At 35.7% G+C, this 20453-nt stretch overlaps 1 protein-coding gene across 3 annotated transcripts in view; it reads right to left on the bottom strand.

Annotated features, from left to right (window-relative positions):
- Positions 1-16992, bottom strand: part of Pfk (ATP-dependent 6-phosphofructokinase) — a 120967-nt gene extending 103975 nt beyond the window's left edge. Inside the window, exons 1-5 of one of the 3 annotated variants that reach the window (XM_069848089.1) lie at positions 16758-16992; positions 16275-16426; positions 15138-15289; positions 6585-6774; positions 412-622 (exon numbers count right to left, since the gene is read on the bottom strand). In XM_069848089.1, the coding sequence (XP_069704190.1) occupies positions 412-622; positions 6585-6774; positions 15138-15289; positions 16275-16407 (686 nt within the window). In that variant the 5' untranslated portion in view covers positions 16408-16426; positions 16758-16992. The remainder of the gene's footprint in view (positions 1-411; positions 623-6584; positions 6775-15137; positions 15290-16274; positions 16427-16757) is intronic. The other 2 variants (XM_069848088.1, XM_069848087.1) reach the window with 2 other exon arrangements.
- Positions 16993-20453: the final 3461 nt, after the last annotated feature.

Genomic DNA, 20453 nt, shown 5'->3' with positions numbered 1-20453 from the left:
GGCAAAAGCAATATTGAGCAGATTTTTTCAGAGCACTCCTGTTTCTACTAACATCCTACAAATGGTATATATATATATATATATCTATATCAATGTGTAGAAAACAAGAGAGAACACCTGTATCATACCATATACCAATGATAACATCACCAAGAAGAATTCATATGATGATATGGATCCAATAAGAAAGGTATACAATACCAATCCCTGAATGTGAAGTCAAGTCTGATTCAGGCTGGACATATAAGACACTGTCTCCTTTGAGAATAAAATGTCACGAGCATTTGAAATTACAGAAACAGTTCATTTATGAATTTCATAATCCATTAACAATTTATAGTAATCAGTACAAATGCTACACTTTCCATTTACTATGTCCTGATTTTGCAGTCTCCTTACTCCCTTACTTACCCACAATGTCTGCCCATAACCTCCATAATGAATGTGCGTTGATGTGAATATGCTGTTGAAACAATTGCATCAATTGCTTCAATAATGCGATGAAGTGCAGAGTCTGTACCAATGGTCATATCAGTGCCACAGAAATCATTGTCAATGGAACCCACCATGCCTGCGATATGAAGGTGTGCATATTTTGCCTGCTGATCCTTTGTTATCTCACCTAAAACACAACAGAATATTTTAATGGGAAGCAAAAGCAGCAGTAATGGCAATGGTAGTAGCAGTAGCAGTGGTGGTTATGGTGGTAGTAAGGGTGGTGAAGGTATTGATATTAGTAGTATTATTTCATTTTATATAACGACACTTTCAACTGCAGCAGTTATTCAACATCAAAAGTCAATGTAAGTGAGAAATGGGCAACAAATTTTGCCTGGAGCCCTTTATAAGAGACAAATCCATGTTATGCAACCCACAGCTTTATATCCCTCCTAAACAAGTATCTTCTCACCCTTCAAAATCTGCTGTTCGTCCTCAGTGAGGTGAACCTCAGATACAATGGCCAATATTTAATAAGACTCACAATTTTCTCTGCTCATATCTACAGGGTGGGTGGGAAGTAACTAGATGCATAAAATCTACATTTACAACGCTAATTTATTGAAATTAATTTTATATGTACATTATGTTACAGGAGAATGGAGAACGTTACACAACACAGAACTGCACACATTGTATTCTTCACCTGACATAATTAGGAACATTAAATCCAGATGTTTGAGATGGGCAGGGCATATAGCACGTATGGGCGAATCCAGAAATGCACATATAGTGCTAGTTGGGAGGCCGGATGGTAAAAGACCTTTGGGGAGGCCGAGACGTAGATGTGAAGATAATATTAAAATGGATTTGAGGGAGGTGGGATATGATGATAGAGACTGGATTAATCTTGCTCAGGATAGGGACCGGAGGCGGGCTTACGTGAGGGCGGCAATGAACCTCTGGGTTCCTTAAAAGCAAGTAAGTAAGTAAGGGAAGAAATTGTCCAGCATATGAGGGTGATTTTAGATGGAGATAAAATTAAAAGAACTACAACACCACTTGTCTAGCATCTGGTCACATAACAACCCTTACTAGTAGCACTCCAAATTTTGACTGGTATTTTACACAGGACATTTTCAAATGTACAAAATATTCTTTGATCAAGTTCAAAAAGGGATATTGATTCGAGTCTTGCGAGAAAATACATTAAAGTTTAGAAGAAAAAGTCCTCAGAATCAGAGATAATGCTGAAGTACGATAGGTGAAACATCCAGCAATCAAGCATGAAGATAAAAAAAAAGGACAGACGATTCAGAATTCAAAAAGAGATCTAAAGAAGTTTGTGACATCGTTCTCTGTAAAGTTAAAGAAAGATTTAAATTCTCGTTGCTGCAGCATTAATTCAACGAGAATAATTTCAGATGTATGAATCTAAATTCCCTGAGGAAAAAAAAAAAATAAAAAAAAATAAAAAAAAAATAATAAAATAAAAAACACGTAATGTGTACCGATTTCTTAATTTCAAGAAACTCCTAATAGATCTGTCTGTAACTAACAGTCCAAAAGAATTTCGTTTAGTGTCTGGGGCAGCTAGCTTTACTTGAATTCATAAAAGACAACAATTTACAGTGTACCTAAAGTGAAGACGTTGCAGTGTTAAAAGTGCTGATGATGCCTAATAATGTCTTAAGAATTGATCATTGTTTCTCTAAACCAAAACTTTCTTTGCAAATAACAATGATCGAAGAAAGGCTGTCTGCATTAGCAATGTCTTCTATAGAAAAGAACTTCCTGAAATTTTTTTTTATTTTAATCTAAGGTTAGTGGCAAGTTTGCTCATAATAAGGAACATAAAACAGACTTCTAGTTTAAGTAAATTCATTTCGTGTAAAAGGAAAAAAATTATATTTTCAAAGAAATGATTAACATAATATTAATCGCAGATGATCAGATCCTCATTGCAGATACAGAAGATTCTCTACAAGAGAATATAACAAAATTAAACAGAATTCTACAGATATATAACATGAAGATATCCATTAATAAAACGAAACCCCAGATCACATATAGATTGCTCATTCCTATGTTAAAATTGGTTGCACTTTGAAGAGAACAACTGCCAGGATTGCCACTCGTCTGCCATAAACGAACACGAGATGGCAGTACAGTCACTAATGCAATTCAAATTAGAGTTATGACGTGATTCCTTATGTAACCAGTCACTAATGCAATTCAAATTAGAATTATGACGTGACTCCTTATGTAACAACTAGATAGCAGCATAGTAAACTTGACTAAAGTTGTTACTGTCAAAGCCTATAATGCAGAGCAATCTGATCTAGGACGAAACTTATGATGATGGAAGGCACACATAGTAGGAGAGCCAAAATAGTGATAAATGACAATGTAATAGAACAAGTAAATTTCTTTAGAGTACTTGGGAAATGAAATTTCCATATACAATACAAATAAAGACATGGAAAGTAACCTTATTAAATACAATGCAATAAATGAACAAATTAAAAGATTTCTAGTTAAAGCATTGAGGAAAGAAGTTAAATTGAAACTACATAATGTGATATCCGACCCTCTTATACAGTAGTGAATATTGGGTAATAAGAGAATCTGCTAGAAAGAGGTTTGAAGCAGCAGAAATGAGATTCCTAAGACTGCTTCTAGGACTAATGCTTAGAGACAGATTAAGTAGCGAAGGCATAAGAAGAGAGTTAGAGATACAACACACAATAGTTGAGAAGGTCACAGCATACCAGAAGAATTGGCATAGTCACATACATGCTACCTGGTCGATTACTAAGCAAGCATTATTTTATAAGTCTACTGGAAGATGGGACATTGGGAGACCAAAGAAAGGATGGACACAACAATTCCAATGACCTTAAGTTTTGGAACGGAAAATAATCCACTCCTTAAGAAGGCAGAAGAAGAAGAAGATGATTATTAACGATATGAGTATGCAACTGAAAGTCACTATAATTAAAGTGTGTTAAAAAATATTTTTAGAAAACGTAATATTCACTTCATGTCACTACTCTTTGCCAGCATTCTGAAGGGAAATAATTTTGTTAACTGTATTCAATATGTATAAACAGAGATGTTATATGAATTTTGTTGTACAATAAAATTATATGAAAATGTTCTGTAACTAATAGATTGATTATTAATAATTATTTCACATGTGTTTAAAATGTAATTCTTAAGATAAACTTAAACATCTCCTACAATCATATCTACTAATTTTTCTTTTTTCTTTCTTTTTTTCATTTCATTTATTTTATTCCATAGATCTTACATTAGCACTGAAGCTTTAAAAGTGGAACAAGTCAAAATTTTACAACATTACAATTTTTTGGCGAAATGTAGTGAGATGAGGCCTTAGTATTTTATACTTAAATATTATGCTTGTTACTGAACAATCCAAATAATATGAATTTGCAACTACGTATATTGTCACGAGTTGCCACTGGTTTAACATCTAGGGTACACACATTACAACTTCTGCTTTAACTCACTAGGTCCTTGCTGCAGAGAAAACATTCCACATTATTAGGTATCATCATAGCTAAAGATCAATTAATTACATGCTAGAATTTAATGAAGCAATTTTGTTGCTGAAAGGATCCCATGACCAGAACATAAACTACATGCACCATAAATAATGTTCATGTTTTAGGTGTAACTGAGCAATATATCCTCTTCTTCCAATTTTGTCCTTTGTCTTTTAGTTCGTTCTCTTTTTATCTATATGTATCTGGTCACTGTACTGCTTCAAGAGTCGAAGTGAGTGTCTGATCACAATAAGTTTTCAGCACATATAAGAACCTTACAACATTCAACCAATTAATGTCATGTACGAAATTGTAAAAAGAACCATTCTATCATCCACCTAAAATTTATATTTTCTGCTGCATATTACATTACCACTTAAGTTCTAACAGAGCCCTTTCCTTATCAATAATAGAAACAATGTGAAAATTCTTTAATGGTTCACGACATAACAAACTTCACTTACAGATATCACAAAATTGGTTAATAACAAATAACAAAACGACTTTTTTTCCCCCTATGACGTGAGCGCTCGTGAAGAACTACAGCTGACAAGCTAAATGCTGGCCTCATGTCCACATGCCTCAGCAGAGGTGAATGATCATCCAACCAGTGCATGGGTAATGTGTCATCAGCATGATGATCTCCCCCCCCCCCCCCCAGCCGTTATAGCTGATTTTCAAAATCGGTTTTCGTTAACTAGCATAGTTCCCCAGATTCATCATGATGCTGGGTGGGGACTGGTCCCATACACTGGCCTAAATTTCATGAGAAAATTCCTTCTCCATGTATTGTATAACGTGAGTCCTATGCATGACGCCTTAGACCACGACATTACAATGCAGGATATAATAAAAGGAACATGTACTAAAAAGCAAGAAGTAAGTTCACAACATATTAAATCTGAATAACTTCTAGCAGATATATATATATATATATATATTTTTCACAAGAAAGGAAGTCCAATTGCAATAAACTTTGCTGAAGCTTCTTAGAATGCTGGTCTCATGTTCACATGCCTAAACAGAAGTGTAACTGTGTAACCAGTACAGGAAGAATACCAATCCTAATTTGCTAAAAGATTTTGAATATCTGTGTACATTGTACTTCAACAGTACTGTATCAAAATTCTCAGATTTTAATACTTGAGAGCAAAATATTATTCAGACATGCAGAGAATTTCGAGAAAAATGTAAAGGTTACTTTATCTATGGGTTCAAAGTTTGTGTTTACTATAATCTAAGTGACAGAGCAACGAATTATAGTAAATTTCGTATTCTAAGAGTTAAATTAATATTCAGTCCATATTATATTTTCATAGACGAAGTTTAATTTTAAAGGTTACTTAGGGAAAGATCTAAATTGTATAAGCATTATAGTCAAATCGTGTGGAAAGTCTTGAAATGGCTGCATGATTTCTAATGCATTACATATTATCATTTGATGCTCTCATAACACAAAACCAATTCATAACAGCTCCGTAACTCCTATTCTTGGACTTCCTTCTATGTTACAGTAATGGGTCAACATGTAGGAACTAGATTCGTCACTGTCTTCTCAGCACCACAGGGCAAGTGAAGACAATGTTCGCACATAGATCCTTAGTTTATCTATCATCATACTGTAAACACTTCTTTCCATGCTCATCACTAATGAACACAAAATTTCTGCCTGTCTGTTGTCTGCCTCCAGACTAGGGAAGAAAAAATGCTGCTAGCAGCAATGCAGCACCCTGGCCCTGTACCTTCCATGTACTTCACTAGAGACTTCAGAAATCGATGTTTTTGTTATGGTAGCAGTAGGAACTTCCTGGATTCCACTTACGTGTTTCAGAAACAGGAAGAACTTGTATTATAGAATTAATTACCCTAATTACCCTCAACAATTAAATAAGTTAGGTTAATGTCCAACAAAGCTGAAGTTTGATGTGGGCAAGAAAAGGCTAATAACTTTTGTCTATTAACCTTTTTATGTGCATAAAACAATAATACAGGTCCTATTCCTTTACTTTCGTCTTGGAAAAAGCTATAATAAGAATTGTTATCAGCCTTCAAAGCCCACTCTCAGTCAGGGCCGAATTCAGAAATCTCGAATTTAATGACAAACATAAAAACCACTTGATCACTGAGAACAACTCAGCTTTGCAATAAAAACATAGATTTTTTTATGATTATCTTACATTCTTCAAATTATGTTTATAAAGTTCAATGAAAAAGAGAGAAACATATATTCAACAAATGAACAAACTGCAATTTAGTTCAGTTGAAATTTGGCAACAATTTTTTTTATTATTATTAATAACATTTTTTGTCTATAATGTTTTACGTTATTAAGTGTTACAGAAGTCATAAACACTGAGATGACACAGCAATGGTTAATATAAAAAGGGCAAAGAGATAGAATTGAAATACTCAAGAGAATAGTTTAGAATCAAATCCTGGTCTCTTTGGAAAACGACACCAGCTTATTAACTAAGCAATGACTGGACTATGTAGAAAACAAAAGTGTATGGCTTAGGATGAGAAGCGTATAAATGGACTTCAGCACATTGATAGGAAACAGTTTCAATGACAACTTACCATTTTTCACCAATTCTTCAAGAAGACTAGACCATTCTTCTCTAAATAAATTGGCACCAGTGAGTGAACCATCACCACCAATCACCACCACATTCGTTATACCCTTAAGCACCAAATTCTTGGCTGCCTTAAGACGTCCAGCTCTCTCTCTAAAATCTTTGCAGCGTGCAGAACCAATAACTGTACCACCCTGCACAGAACAGTACCATAAATATTTCGTTTTGAAGAGCAAACTAAATGACATTAAATTAAATAATCTGAAACAGAAAACACGTATACAGAGTCTTCCACAAACAATGCTCACTTCTTGAGTCAGCCGAATCACATAAGTGAAGTGGGTAGGCATTGTATACATACACATAATGTCATTTATTTGCAATAAGGGTAAACAATTATTATTTTCTATCAAAACCAATATGTTGTGATAAAAACCTGTTATTACCCTATTCACTGCTTATTTGTACTCAAAGTTGTAGCATGTTTCCCTGTTCCTTTCAGCCATTGGAATGTGGACTGTGAGTTATTTAATAGAATGAAACATAACAATGACTGTTCACTCACAGCAATGACTTCTGTTACAATGAAACTATGTACACGTGTTAATTACCGTCACACGAGCTAATGAACATATTTATTTGTTTGTAGACAAGCTTTACAAAAACAAAATAGATTTTCTGATGTATGAAATTAATCTTAAAAAATTCTTGTCGATATTCTAGAATTTCAGTTTGTCAAATGTATGGGGATTCATTTCATACGCTTTATTTTTTAATTTATCCCATACATAAAAATCACAGAGTTCAGTTCTGGTGATCTCGCAGGCCACAAAGGAAGACTTATCATTCTGTCTTCAAACATTCATACAAAACACATAAAGAATTGTATTTCTCAAGTGTAAGCAGTTAAACTATCTTGCTGGAAATAGTTGTAAGTTTGTTATTTTTCTAAAATATCACCAAAAATAGCAATCAGATACCACTCATGTATCTTAAATAAATGATGTGATGTGCACTTTTGATCAAGACGTGAAAATTCATGTACTAGGTTAAGGTTATTGAATCTCCTTTAGCATGATTCTTCCGAGAAAACAATGTGAGGATCAGAATTCTGCTGCATTCTGAGTACAAAAAGGAATGGCATAAGTGAATTAGTCACTGGAAATCTGATGGATATTGCTTGGACAATCACAGGTTCAAAGACAGACATTTTACTGATATAGAAACTTTACCCCACATCCTGGGATTTTGCCAACATAGAACTCTCGTCTAGAATACTAGACACCATGGAATACGAGAACTTATTGCTAAAAGTCTTTCTTTATTCTACGAGGTTCATCAAAAAGTGCACTAAGATGGAAAGTTCCTGCAAGTTCACATAACTGCCATTGATACAGAAAATGATAGAGCAATTATCACTCTCACTGTAGTTGAACAATCTATAGCTGTACAAGAGAAAAGAAGAACATCTATGAATCTATAATTCAATACTTTAGGGATTATTATCTCATATGCAAGTACAGACTGAAGTCTTTGAACTGATGTGAAGGGTTGCGGAAAGAATCTGCCCTCAATTAAGAAGTATGACAATCTGAATATAGTATTGATAGTGGTAAAACATAATGTCAAATGATTTGCATATTTACACAATTAATATACCATGCTACAAGTCGGACGCAATGATTTTGGAGCACAGGGAACAATTCCAAATTTCTCAGCTTAATGGTTTAAGTCTTTTGGAATTCCTTTAAAAACTTCGAATGTTATTGCTGTAGATATAATGAAATATTCTGTTCACATTTTACGAAATTATCTGTACATTTAAATTACTTTATACTGTAACTGATTACACAGGCTTGTGACGATTTTGCAGCACGGAATATTTTGTGTCATAAAAGTCAACAGTTTTTTGCGAATCACATACGGATTATGCACAATTTTTCATTTAGCACAAAATTGAGAGTTCACACCACCACAGTATTAAAATCATTGCGTCCGACTTGTAGCATGGTATATTAATTGTGTAAATATGCAAATCATTTGACATTATGTTTTACCACTATCAATACTATATTCAGATTGTCATACTTCTTAATTGAGGGCAGATTCTTTCCGCAACCCTTCACATCAGTTTCCGATCCTCAGGTTCCCATATCTTAAGCAATAAGATACTGCAAAGGTGATAAAAATAATTTTCTCTAATATAACAGCTGGAACCTATTGCTCCCATTCTCAGTAAAGCTTAAATAATCCATTTTGAATCTTGCGTAGACTATTTTTTACACATGAATATAATTGATTAACTAGTGGATTTACTCGTGTTAATTATGTAAGATTTGTGCGGCTTACAGCTGTTTCAGTGCTTCACGCACCACCCTCAGAGCCTACCATAGTAAGTCCACTAGTTCATCAATTAATTATAAAGCTTAAATCTCGTGTCAATGGCTCTGTTTTAAATGTGTATTGTATGTGAAAAAATGGGACGTTCGAGTGATAGATGATGTGTTATGTGTTAAAGCAGCAGAGAAGAAACATTACAATCTAAGTCAGTGACATAATGGAGTTTGTTCATTTATACTCTTTGGTATTCCTATAGTTTGGTATAAGCAACAAGAACATTATAATGACTAAAATGACTTATTCATGTCTGTGCAAGATATCTGGGTTCAGTAAGAAAAAACAAGGAAGCCATCAGCAATGGGACTTGTATACCGTATGCACTAGACCAGTTTCCAACAGAGTAGTACCAGCACTTTATACATTCCAAATGCAGAAGAAGATGATCTAAATTTGTCTCCAGACTTAGAAGATGGCAATCCACATCCTTTGAGTCAGTCTCAGTTACATGATTGGGTATGTGACTTGGATCTCACCAAAGAAAAAGTGACCACTTAGGTTCAAGATTGAAAGAAAACAATCTTTTAGATTCTGGAACAACCTTTTACTGGTATGGACATTGTAAAGTAGAGCTCAAAAAATATTTTATAAAGGAATGGGAACTTCCTTAGCTTAACTGGTTGTCTAGGAACAGCTTTTTTAACCAAAAGATTGGCGTCCATTTATTAACTTGAGCAAAATAAATCTAAAAGGTTGTTTTCTAATGGCCGCAATTTGGGATCATTTAACCCATTTTGCTTCTTGCTTCCCAATAAAGTTGAGAAAAGTTTTTATTTTGTTGTGCTTCCTTGTTCAGTGCAGTGCATGTGAATAGGTGTTCTCTTCCCATAGATGGATCTGGTAAGTTGCATAAGGGGCATTCTTCAGTATTAAGGATTCCAATTTTCCAGAGATATGCTGCAGGGCAGTCATGACCGGTGTTCAATCTTAAGGTGGCAACAGTGTCTTTTCTTGGTTTTAAGCTATATGTTTTCCAAAGTTTGTTGATATCTGCCCATTTTTTCCTTGTGATTCTTAATCTATTTTATAGAGTATTTCTGCTTCTGATTTGGTTTTAATTTTGATGCCTAATGTGTGTGTATTCAAAACTTTGTTTTGTCTATGCAGTTTTGTGCTTTTTTTTTTTTTTTTTTGCTAATTCATCAGCAATTTCATTCCCACTTATGCCAACGTGTGATGGTATCCATTGGAAGTGCATTTTCTTCTGTAAGTTTTCTAGTATTTTTATTAGTTTTCGGATTTCATTCATTTTATTTGCAAGAGGCAATTTGTTTGATGCTATAGCTTGTATTGTAGCTTTTGAGTCGACTAGTAAGACAGCATTGTAAAACACTTTCGGTCTACATATTAATTGCTCTAGGGGGCAAAAAGTATTGCTTCAATTTTTGCATCAAAATTTGATTTGTTTTCACCTACAGCTATACAGCGTGTTTCAAAAATATGGGGCATAATTTCAGGTATATATTTCCCACATGTAGACAATCAAAATAGTTCATTACAACATGTGTCCGGAAACGCTTTATTTCCGAGTTATGGCCTTCACAACATTGAAATTCACCGGAACGTTTTTCTTTCCGCAGGTCGTTGCCGTCAAAGGAGACATTAAGAGGGCACTCTGACAGTTCATTCCGAGGCGAAGGTTACATTCAGTGCTGTGTAGGCGTTAGACTGTGCGACAAGTATTCAAATCAAGAGCTGGCAGAGATACACTTCATGTACGGTAAGGCGGACAGCAATGCTGCGCTGGCTCGTCTCATCGTTTGTACCAGGAGAGGTACCCACACCGACAATGTCCAGATCGGAAGACATTTGTACGTCTCCATTACCGTCTGTGCGAGTATGGAAAATTTAACTCTCCTGGTTTGGGAAGGGGACGACCAAGATCTACAACTCCAGAAGTACAGGAGGAGATTCTGGAGGCTGTGAACATGACTCCATCTATCAGCACACGAAGGGTAGCGTTGCATGTCAATGTTCCTCATACGACTGTCTGGAGACTGTTGAAAGAGTATCAATTGTATCCTTATCATTTGCAACGTGTACAGGCCCTGTCACCAGCAGAGTGCACGAGTTAGGTTGTCAGTGGTTCTTGCATCAGTGTGGTGTAAATCCGAACTTTCCTGCCTTAGTATTATTTACAGATGAAGCAGCCTTAGTATTATTTACAGATGAAGCACAGTTCACACGAGATGGCATAACAAATTTCCACAATTAGCATGTATGGGAGTATGAAAACCCATGTGCAACTGTTCCATCTCATCACCAGGTGCTGTTCTCCCTCAACATGTGGGCCGGTATCATTGGTGATCGATTAGTTGGACCCCATGTACTTGTAAACTGACTTACGGGGCAGGCGTACACAAACTTCCTGGAAAACAACATACCTCATGTTTTAGAAGACACTCCACTGATCAATCGTCAACACATTCACTTCTTGCATGATGGCACTCCTGCACACTTCAGTCGTATGGCTCGCCGGTACTTGGATCGAAGGTTTCCTGATCGATGGATAGGTAGAGGTGGCCCAATTGCTTGGTCTCCACGCTCACCTGATCTGAACCCTCTCGATTTCTACTTTTGGGGCCATTTAAAATGATTGGTTTATTCATCTCCGGTGCCTGATTTGGAATCCCTTCGGAATCGAATTGTGGCATGTTCTGAGGACATACGCAATACTCTTGGAGTTTGGGATCGTGTTCGCAGGTCAATGAGACATCGATGTGAGGTCTGTATTCAAGCAGGAAGTGGACATTTTGAACATCTTCTGTAATGACAACGACCTGCGGAAAGAAAAACGTTCTGGTGAATTTCAATGTTGTGAAGGCCATAACTCGGAAATGAAGCATTTCCGGACACATGTTGTAATGAACTATTTTGATTGTCTACATGTGGGAAATACATACCTGAAATTATGCCCCATATTTTTTAAACACCCTGTATAGTGTGAAAAAAAGAGATGCATGTACTCCAGCTCCAGCATTTGTTCCTCTATTTATTAATGAGCCATCTGTGTAGATGTGCAGTCATTCTGATGATTATCTCTCTGTAATAGTGCATAACGTTATCTGTTTTAGTTCTTCTTTTGTACGTTGATCTTTCTTTACTTTTTTTTTAAAATAGAGGTAAGGTTGTATGAGTGGTAGTCTAGTGAATTTTGTAGTGGTGCAGCTTTTTCTACTTCTGTTATGTTTAGTTTGTTGAAATAATCTGTGTTTACTTACTTACAAATGGCTTTTAAGGAGCCTGGAGGTTCATTGCCACCCTCACATAAGTTCGCCATTGGTCCCTATTCTGTGCAAGATTAATCCAGTCTCTATCATCATATCCCACCTCCCTTAAATGTTCCATTTTATTATATCTGTTTGTATTTTTAGGTTCTGTGTTGTTGGTTATCGTTTCATCCATGTTATGTCTGGTAGAGATTTGATTTTAAGAAAATTTTTTGCAGCTTGTTCTTTAATTTCTTCAACAATGGATTTGTTTTGTGTATACAACTGTAGAGCTGTAGAGGGAGTAGTTTTTACTCCTCCTGTTAAAGGTAAAGGTAAAGGTATCCCCAACACGTGCCATGAAGGCACTTGGGGGGCATGGAGGTAGACCCCCATGCTTTCCATGACCTCGACACTAGAATGAGGTGGTGTGCTTGGCACCATGCTCTGACTGCCTTTTACCCCCGGGAAAGACCTGGTACTCAATTTTATAGGAGGCTGAGTGAACCTCGGGGCCATTCTGAAAGTTTGACGAGAAAAATCCCGTCACCACTTGGGATCGAACCCTGGACCTTCCAGTCCGTAGCCAGCTGCTCTATTAACTGAGCTACCCGGCCGCCTTTTACTCCTCCTGTTATGAGTCTTAAATCTAAAAGGTGTTTTTCTGTATAATGGGGATATACTTACATAGTTCCAATAGCTCATTGAACATCCCTTAAGAAAACACATCAAAATTTGATATACTGTTCTAGAAAAAATCAAATATAATGTTATCACTAGTGGTACATGTGCTGTAAACTGAGAGATTCCATCAGGACATAAAGCAGATGGGAACGAGGTACCAGGGTCGATGGGATGTCTCTATGACTGACTGACTACTCTTTTTGTTTAAAGAGATAACCTTCGTCACAGATGCAAACGTCTGTCAACTTAACATTTGTTTTCAATGAAGCTAAGTAAAAAAGATTTCCTAAGTTACATTTAAAATGTTGTAATTTATTTTAAAATGTTGTTGGACTATCTGTACATTTGAGATTTTATCATGGTTTGCAGAGTTTCAAGAATTTTAAAATGTACGAAAACAATTAGAAATTATAAAAACATTAAATATTTATTTTCCGCATAGTAAAAGAAACCGTACGTAATACGAAAAAATGATAAGCAGATTTCAATCCAGCATATCAAAATTAAGTTTAGAGACCTGTTCAAGCCTGTGCCACAAAACAAAAATTTAATTTTGCAGGCCTGTTATTAATGACTGAATAAACATACCTTCACAGGGATAGCTTCCTTGAAATAACGATAATACAATTTTTATTTATTTAGTACCGTATGCTGGTGTCTTTGGCAACGCTAATTGAAGGGCAGCTTAATGTTGCAATAATTAAAGTTGTTCTCCATGCACTTATAGAGGAAACTTTGCTTGTTTCTCTAAACCAACCCATGAATTTTTGGGCAAAATTTTAAGATATATTCCAATAACATCCTATTTTTCTCCTACAAGTTCAATTCCTTTTCCTGGTAATTATCACCCAAAAAATCAGTAGTTCACAATATAGGTTTGTTCCAGCAAGACATTCAAAACGTGTTCCGAACTAATACCGAACTTCTTTTAATGCATGTACCAGTTGTTTACAGTGTCAGAACTAGTTCGGGATTTTACATTGTTCGAATGTTTCTTGAACTCTTCTTTCACGGCCTTTGGAGTTTCGTCTCATATTAAAATTATATTCAACTTCCGAACTTAATTCTTCGTAAAATATTACATTACAAACACCTTCCAAATCACTCATAATGGTAAATTTTTTTATTTTAACCTGCCTAGTCTCGAAGCTTTTTAACCATAATTCCAGATTAAACCATTTGAGCATGTATCAGCAGTTCGAAATTCCCAGTTTCAGCTCTGAACTGAGAACCAATTTCACTTGTTCCAAACGAGTTCTAAAGGACATTTGAACAGGTAACTAGGAGTTCAGTATCGGTTCTGAATCAGTTCTAGTCTTGTTGAGCTACTGTGCATGAGCAGGCAGTTCAGAATCGTTCTGAACCATGCTGGAACAAACCTTTTATGTACCAACCTGATTGTTAACTCAACAGATAATGGATTATTTAGATGATGTCAATACTTTCAACATCAGATAGCAAATTTCTGCTCACAAACGTATCATATGAGGGGAGGGGGGGACGTGTGCGTGTGTGTCTAATGCTCAGGATTTAAAAATGAAATTATCTTCCTTCTTGCTTCTCAATATTTGGATGTAAGATCCACAAAAGTCTCAAGAGATTAGCAATTTGCCAGGTGTTCCATGTCCACACCCTCTTCCTTTATCCATAATAAACATTTAGGAGAAGTCAAACCGATTTGATGGAGATGTTTACTGAGGCAATCGTGACCAGTAACCAATCTGAATATGGTCACAGAGGATTTTCAAGGTATGTAGATCAGGAATTAAGTTCAAATCTTTCAATGAATTTTTCCATCTTGAATATTGGTGTTTGACTACTGAACTGTTGTGACAGTTGGAGTTAACTCTCCTTTTAATAGATTCATATGAAAATTTGTAGTAGTTGTTTGCTTTTATGTTCATTTTAGTTTTTTTCTTGGCTAACGTATCACCTTTCTCATTATCATTCAATGCTGTTAAGATGGCCCTGGTTTTACTTCTAATACAATCATAAAGTAGAGAAATGCTAATCTATAAGGCAAGTACTGAACATGATCAGAAGTATTCTGCATACTATCTTCCAGTATCTAATCTAATGTATTGTATTACATATTCCTTCGAAGTCGAATGTGCTGAATGTATCTCGGTGAGGGGTCAAGGTAAAAGTTATAGAGGTTTTGTGTTAATGTCTCGTTATGTTTAGTGCTTTGTAATGAACAATTACTACACATACACCAGATAAATTTCAAAGGAAAACTATGTAACATTGTTGTAAGTCTATCTCACCTTGTGTATTATAGAAGAGACCGATGACCATGTTGCTTCAACAATGTTATCGCCACCATCCACCATACCCTGGTAACCTTCTTTAATGAAGAAGACTTTGCATCCCAAGTAGATTCCCATTCGTACTACAGCTCTCACAGCTGCATTCATACCTGGAATAATTAGAATTAGAGTACACCATCAACTCCACTACATTCATAAATTCGAAAATCCAATTGTGCCAATTTTAAAATCCGTAAATCTCTAACTGAAGACTACTCCACAATGAAGGTACTGTAACTTATTCTGTACACAGACCTATTAGGTATCAAATGCATTTCTTATTTTATTAAGTGCATATTATGAAACCTATTTTGAAATATGAATTCCTAGACAATTTTTATGTACATTATACTGTTTATGTATTAAACCCTACTTACATTTAAACGGCTATAAAAATGAAAATACGTGGAGCAATAAATAGATGTTATTTTTAGTTTTCGTAATTATTTACTTCAACGGCACTCTAGCATTACAGTATTTGACACATAGGCTATATTAGTTGTATAGTGTCCGATTGGGGGGATGGTGTGCACTGTTTTATCCTCTGCCGATGTATATTTCCATAAATATTGCGATTTAAAAGTCAGGTTAGGTTAGGTTAGATGAGGGGATAGCTAAGTGATATGAGGCCCAGGAATGTCACAAGGTTAGGGTGGCTCAGATGAGAGCACAGCCACAGTCAAGTACATACAGTCACGAAGCTCAAGATATAGGGAATATGCATCCAATGACAGTTGAACTTCAGTTGCTAGCCACTAGGATCGCTACTATTGCCTCATCACAGACAATGTGAAATAGTACCGGCACAGTCTATTGTTCCTAGTACTCTCAGTTGCTAACCGCTTGGAGCGTGTATCGCGAGAAATGCAAAAATTCACCTCGAGCTTCGTGACTGTATGATATTAGACTGTGGCATAACTAAGTGACAGGGGACCAACGACTAAGACAAGGTTACTTACGGTCTCTCCACATCTGGCCACAGTTGGTGCCGTGAACTTACTTTTAACAATAAGATTTTTTTTTGTTCCATGCCAGGCAGAGAGTAAAATATTGCACATATTAGACAGATATTCTGAAAAGAAGAAGTTGATGTACCTTGTGAATCTCCACCACTTGTGAAGACAGCAAGTCCCTTTCCTTTATGGGAACCTCTTTCAATAAATCGTTGCTTATTATCATATATTGTAGATGGGGATGAATGAGCTGCATCCCCCCCTGACTGAGCCATGGTCAGATTTTGAAGGTTTCTGTGAACAACATACAAATATATTTACATTAATAAAACCGAAACTGATTGAAAAATATTTGCAATGAACTGAACATATCTTTTATGTATAGTGTCAACCACCTGTGTCACATTTTATAACTATATACTTTATTCATCACATTTACGAAATGTGCCTTTTCAACTCAAAAATGTAAATATATTTAAAGGCAAATTGTTACGCCCACTATAAACACAGTAAAAATATTATATAGCAATGCTTATGAGTACTATGTTTTGTTTCCTTATCCTATAGTTAAATATGAAGTCATTATTTCCGCGTTCCAAACGTAATTCATATACATGTCACTTACTTGTCTGACCGAACGACAAACAACCCTTTTTGAACCTGTCTCTGAACTAGCCAAGGTGACCTTCAACACGTTCTACACCTTGTGGTAGTACATGGTTACGTGCTTCGAGCCACTATTGTCATGCTTGCTGTGAATGTGATAAGAAAACTCAAAACTGTTGTGACAAACCACGGGACAGACTGTCGATGGCTTTTCGAACGTGCTCAAAACCATTGCCCTCTGTTAGTTATCTATGCTCTATCACTGCCATCGTGCCGTAAGGCAGACCACGTGACTCGCTTAACAGCTGATCGCGAAGGGCGGCCTTTCAACATACGAATTAATTAGAGTGCATGAAGAATAACATATATTTGTCTGAAATGCAGCGTAATTGCATCAGTAAAATTTGAAACAGTGATTGTGAGACACTTGAGACATAATTCACTTGCAACTTAAGGTATAATATTATTTTTGGTGTCAAAATTACGTTGTTGCAGGCAAAGTTCGTATGTGTAATATCTGTCTTTATTTCAATTAAGTATTGCGCCCTTTATGTGGTTAAGTGAATTTTTGGTGTTATAAACGGTAAATATGTGTAATAATATACACGTGAAAGTGAAACATTGGCATGTAAAGTAAGTTGTGATTAGGCCTAAGTGCAGCGTTACTGATGTTAAGCCCGGTTCAGATGGTGCGTGTTTCTGTGATGGATTCCAAGGTGGCTGCGCGGATGGGTCGCCCAGCGAATACGGATTATAAAGAATGGACACTTCGCGTCGGTAACTTTGATGTAGCCGGACTGATTTCAATGACCTTCAAGCCAGCTAAAGCGTGAGATTCTGCGGCACATTATGTACTCAAATAAAATAAATTGCATCCATAAAATAATAAATCCGTCATTAACTGCAATGTCTAGACTCTAGAGTTCCTTTATAATGATAGTTGAGACGTTGACTCCAACAACAATTAAAATATGTAATGATTTGCTAGCGCTGAAAATGGAAAAACAAAACTCTTACGAGAAGTAAAACCATATAAATAGGCCTATATTATATTATATACAAGTATTAAACGAATTCGATACGTAATTTTATAATGAAGGCTATTATATTATTTTACAATATAATTCATGATATCTGAAAGATAAAATATTATTATTACAACTAGTTGGTCACTGAGAAATAAGGAAAAGCTGTTAACTTGAATTTATATGAAGCAAAACGTTAATGGATTGTGCAATAAAGTAGGCGATGTTTGGATCCTGTGTCTCAACTCTATTCTCAATTATTATCTTAGCGTATGCTCGATTACACTAACCTCTAGCGCTTGAAAGTGGAACTATACGCTGGCGCACTAAGAGAAAAAAACACAGGAAAATTCGCTCAATGTCCATTCTTTATAATCCCTATTCGCTGGGTCGCCTGCGTGGTCACTCACCGGAAGTAATGCGCTCTGGTGGCTCCGTGGATAGTCTAATACACACAGTCGCGCAACTTCAACACTTTATTTGCCAACATTCGCGACACTAGCGCCCAAGCGGCAGGCAAGGCACTGGTCGTAGGGTTGATACAGCCAGCACGTGCTTTAAAGGGATGCGAGATGTTATAATAACGTTTTAATCATGCGTCGGAATAAAGGTAATGTGTGCAATGACGAAAATTGCAATAACAACAAGTTTAAATCTCCGAATTTTTCGTTCTTCAGATTCCCTAAAGACCAAGAGAAAATCATAACTCAGTCATAACCAATAATCCACGTTGTAGGTAGCCTATGTATTGTGTTCTATAAAACATTTATTAGTTATCACTTACCTATTTGTATGTCAGGAAGGACAGTTTAAATAAAAACAAAGTAAATACCTGTTACAGTATATTATTTTTTTGCAGAGATCATATGTGTAAATGTGTAACCATTCCGATTTTGGATAATATATCTACAGTTTTTAATGCAAGTAATTCCATAATTTTTGTATTCGTGTTTTTTTCTTTATATTTTTCAAAAGTTGAATGTTATATAGCATTCAAGTAGGTATCATGGTGTTAATTTTGCAAGATTTCATGGAGTATAGTAATCCTTTTGCAAAATATTCACTTCTTGAATAAATCCAGACTGTGTCGATAAATTTCTGATGTGTTGCTGTAGATTCATGTGGCAGACGTATTAAGTTCTCAAGAAATAAAAGAGCCTTTTTAAATTTAATAGAAAAAGCAATCTTTTCTGTAATAATATGCATGGCTGTTATTGGTGTTGATTTTACATTCCCAGTTATTATTTGAGCCGTTCAGTGCAGAAGTGGTCTAGGTCAAAATCAGGCAATGACGTTTAAAGTAAATTTCTGTAAAATACAGCGCAAAGTAGCAATTAATATATCCTTTGTGCTATTCACTGACTACTAATAGTTTAAATACATTCAATATTAACTGCCACTTTGCGCTGTATTTTACAGAATGTTTACTTTAACCCCTCACTACCCATTTTTGACTTACACCACTTCTGCTCTGAAAATAAAATTAGGCCTACATTTTCTGAGTTAATTGAAGTTACAATTTTTTCAACAAAATTGTGTGTTCATTTATTTGTTCTCACCTTCGTCATATAAACAGTAAGTGCATGTAAATTACGTATTATATAGGTAGGATAAGTTAAAATTAGGCATTATGTGTGAAAACTGGAAATGTAATGTAAAATGCGGTAAACTTGCCATACAAATTTAAACCATAACATCAGCACTATTTGTGACTCAAAATAATAAAGGAAATACCGGTTCTTAAGAAATGGAAAAATAATGAACTTCATATTAATGTTTAACTCCTCCCCTTTTCTTTATTTTCAAGATTACCTCAGCGGCCGAGTTTACCTCAATTTGCGGTAAGCAAAATCGTTAATTTCTCAGGAAATAGGGAGAGGAGTTCACCACGCGATGTACACTACAATTCTGAAGCTACTAATTTTTACTCTTCTCACAGAAAATGCAAAGTTCCAATGATTCATAAATATATTCAGGAATGAATTGAATTAGCCGACCACGCACGAACAATTATATTATTTCAAACCATGATACGTGATCAGGGCCATGATTCAGTTGTAAGGAGCAGAAAGAATTACATTTATTCCCAGCTTCTGAAACTTGTAGATTAACTGCGTGTGAAATTCTTCCAGGATTCTGAAGTAGAATTAGTAATAACCATATACACTTATTGTATAGCATAAAAATATAAAATAAATTACGCAAAACCCGTTTTCTGATGTGTTATCATATGTCTTGTGCACACTTTTAACTTGCCTGCCGCTAGAGGGCTACTGTCGCGCCAGCTGTCAAATGTTGGCATATTTTATACGTATGAGTTGCGTGACTGTATCCATTAGACTGTGCTTTCAGTATAGCTTGCTGGATTCACGGCCGACTTGATGCTCGCTTTGCTTCTTCCTTACCGGCCTTGACAATTCATGTTGATCCCTGTGTTAAAGCTGTAATCGACAAAATGTGAAATTTCCGCCAGATGGCATTAGTTGCCAAGGTTCGCTGAGGAATGTGTGTATGGTTTCTTGGGCGATTATACTAAAATATTGTGCTTCTTTCTGCTGGTAAGTGAGTTTATTGTGATGTGATTCAAAATGACGAATTGTTGTGTACCATTGTGTACTTCGAATAGAAAAAAGAGTGGAGGAACAATATCATTCCACGAATTTCCGAGTGATACAGAAAGATGCGAAAAA

Source organism: Periplaneta americana, chromosome 15 (genome assembly GCF_040183065.1).
Source record: "Periplaneta americana isolate PAMFEO1 chromosome 15, P.americana_PAMFEO1_priV1, whole genome shotgun sequence".
Taxonomy (NCBI): Eukaryota; Metazoa; Arthropoda; class Insecta; order Blattodea; family Blattidae; genus Periplaneta; species Periplaneta americana.
This window is presented reverse-complemented; position numbering and strand designations above follow the sequence as displayed.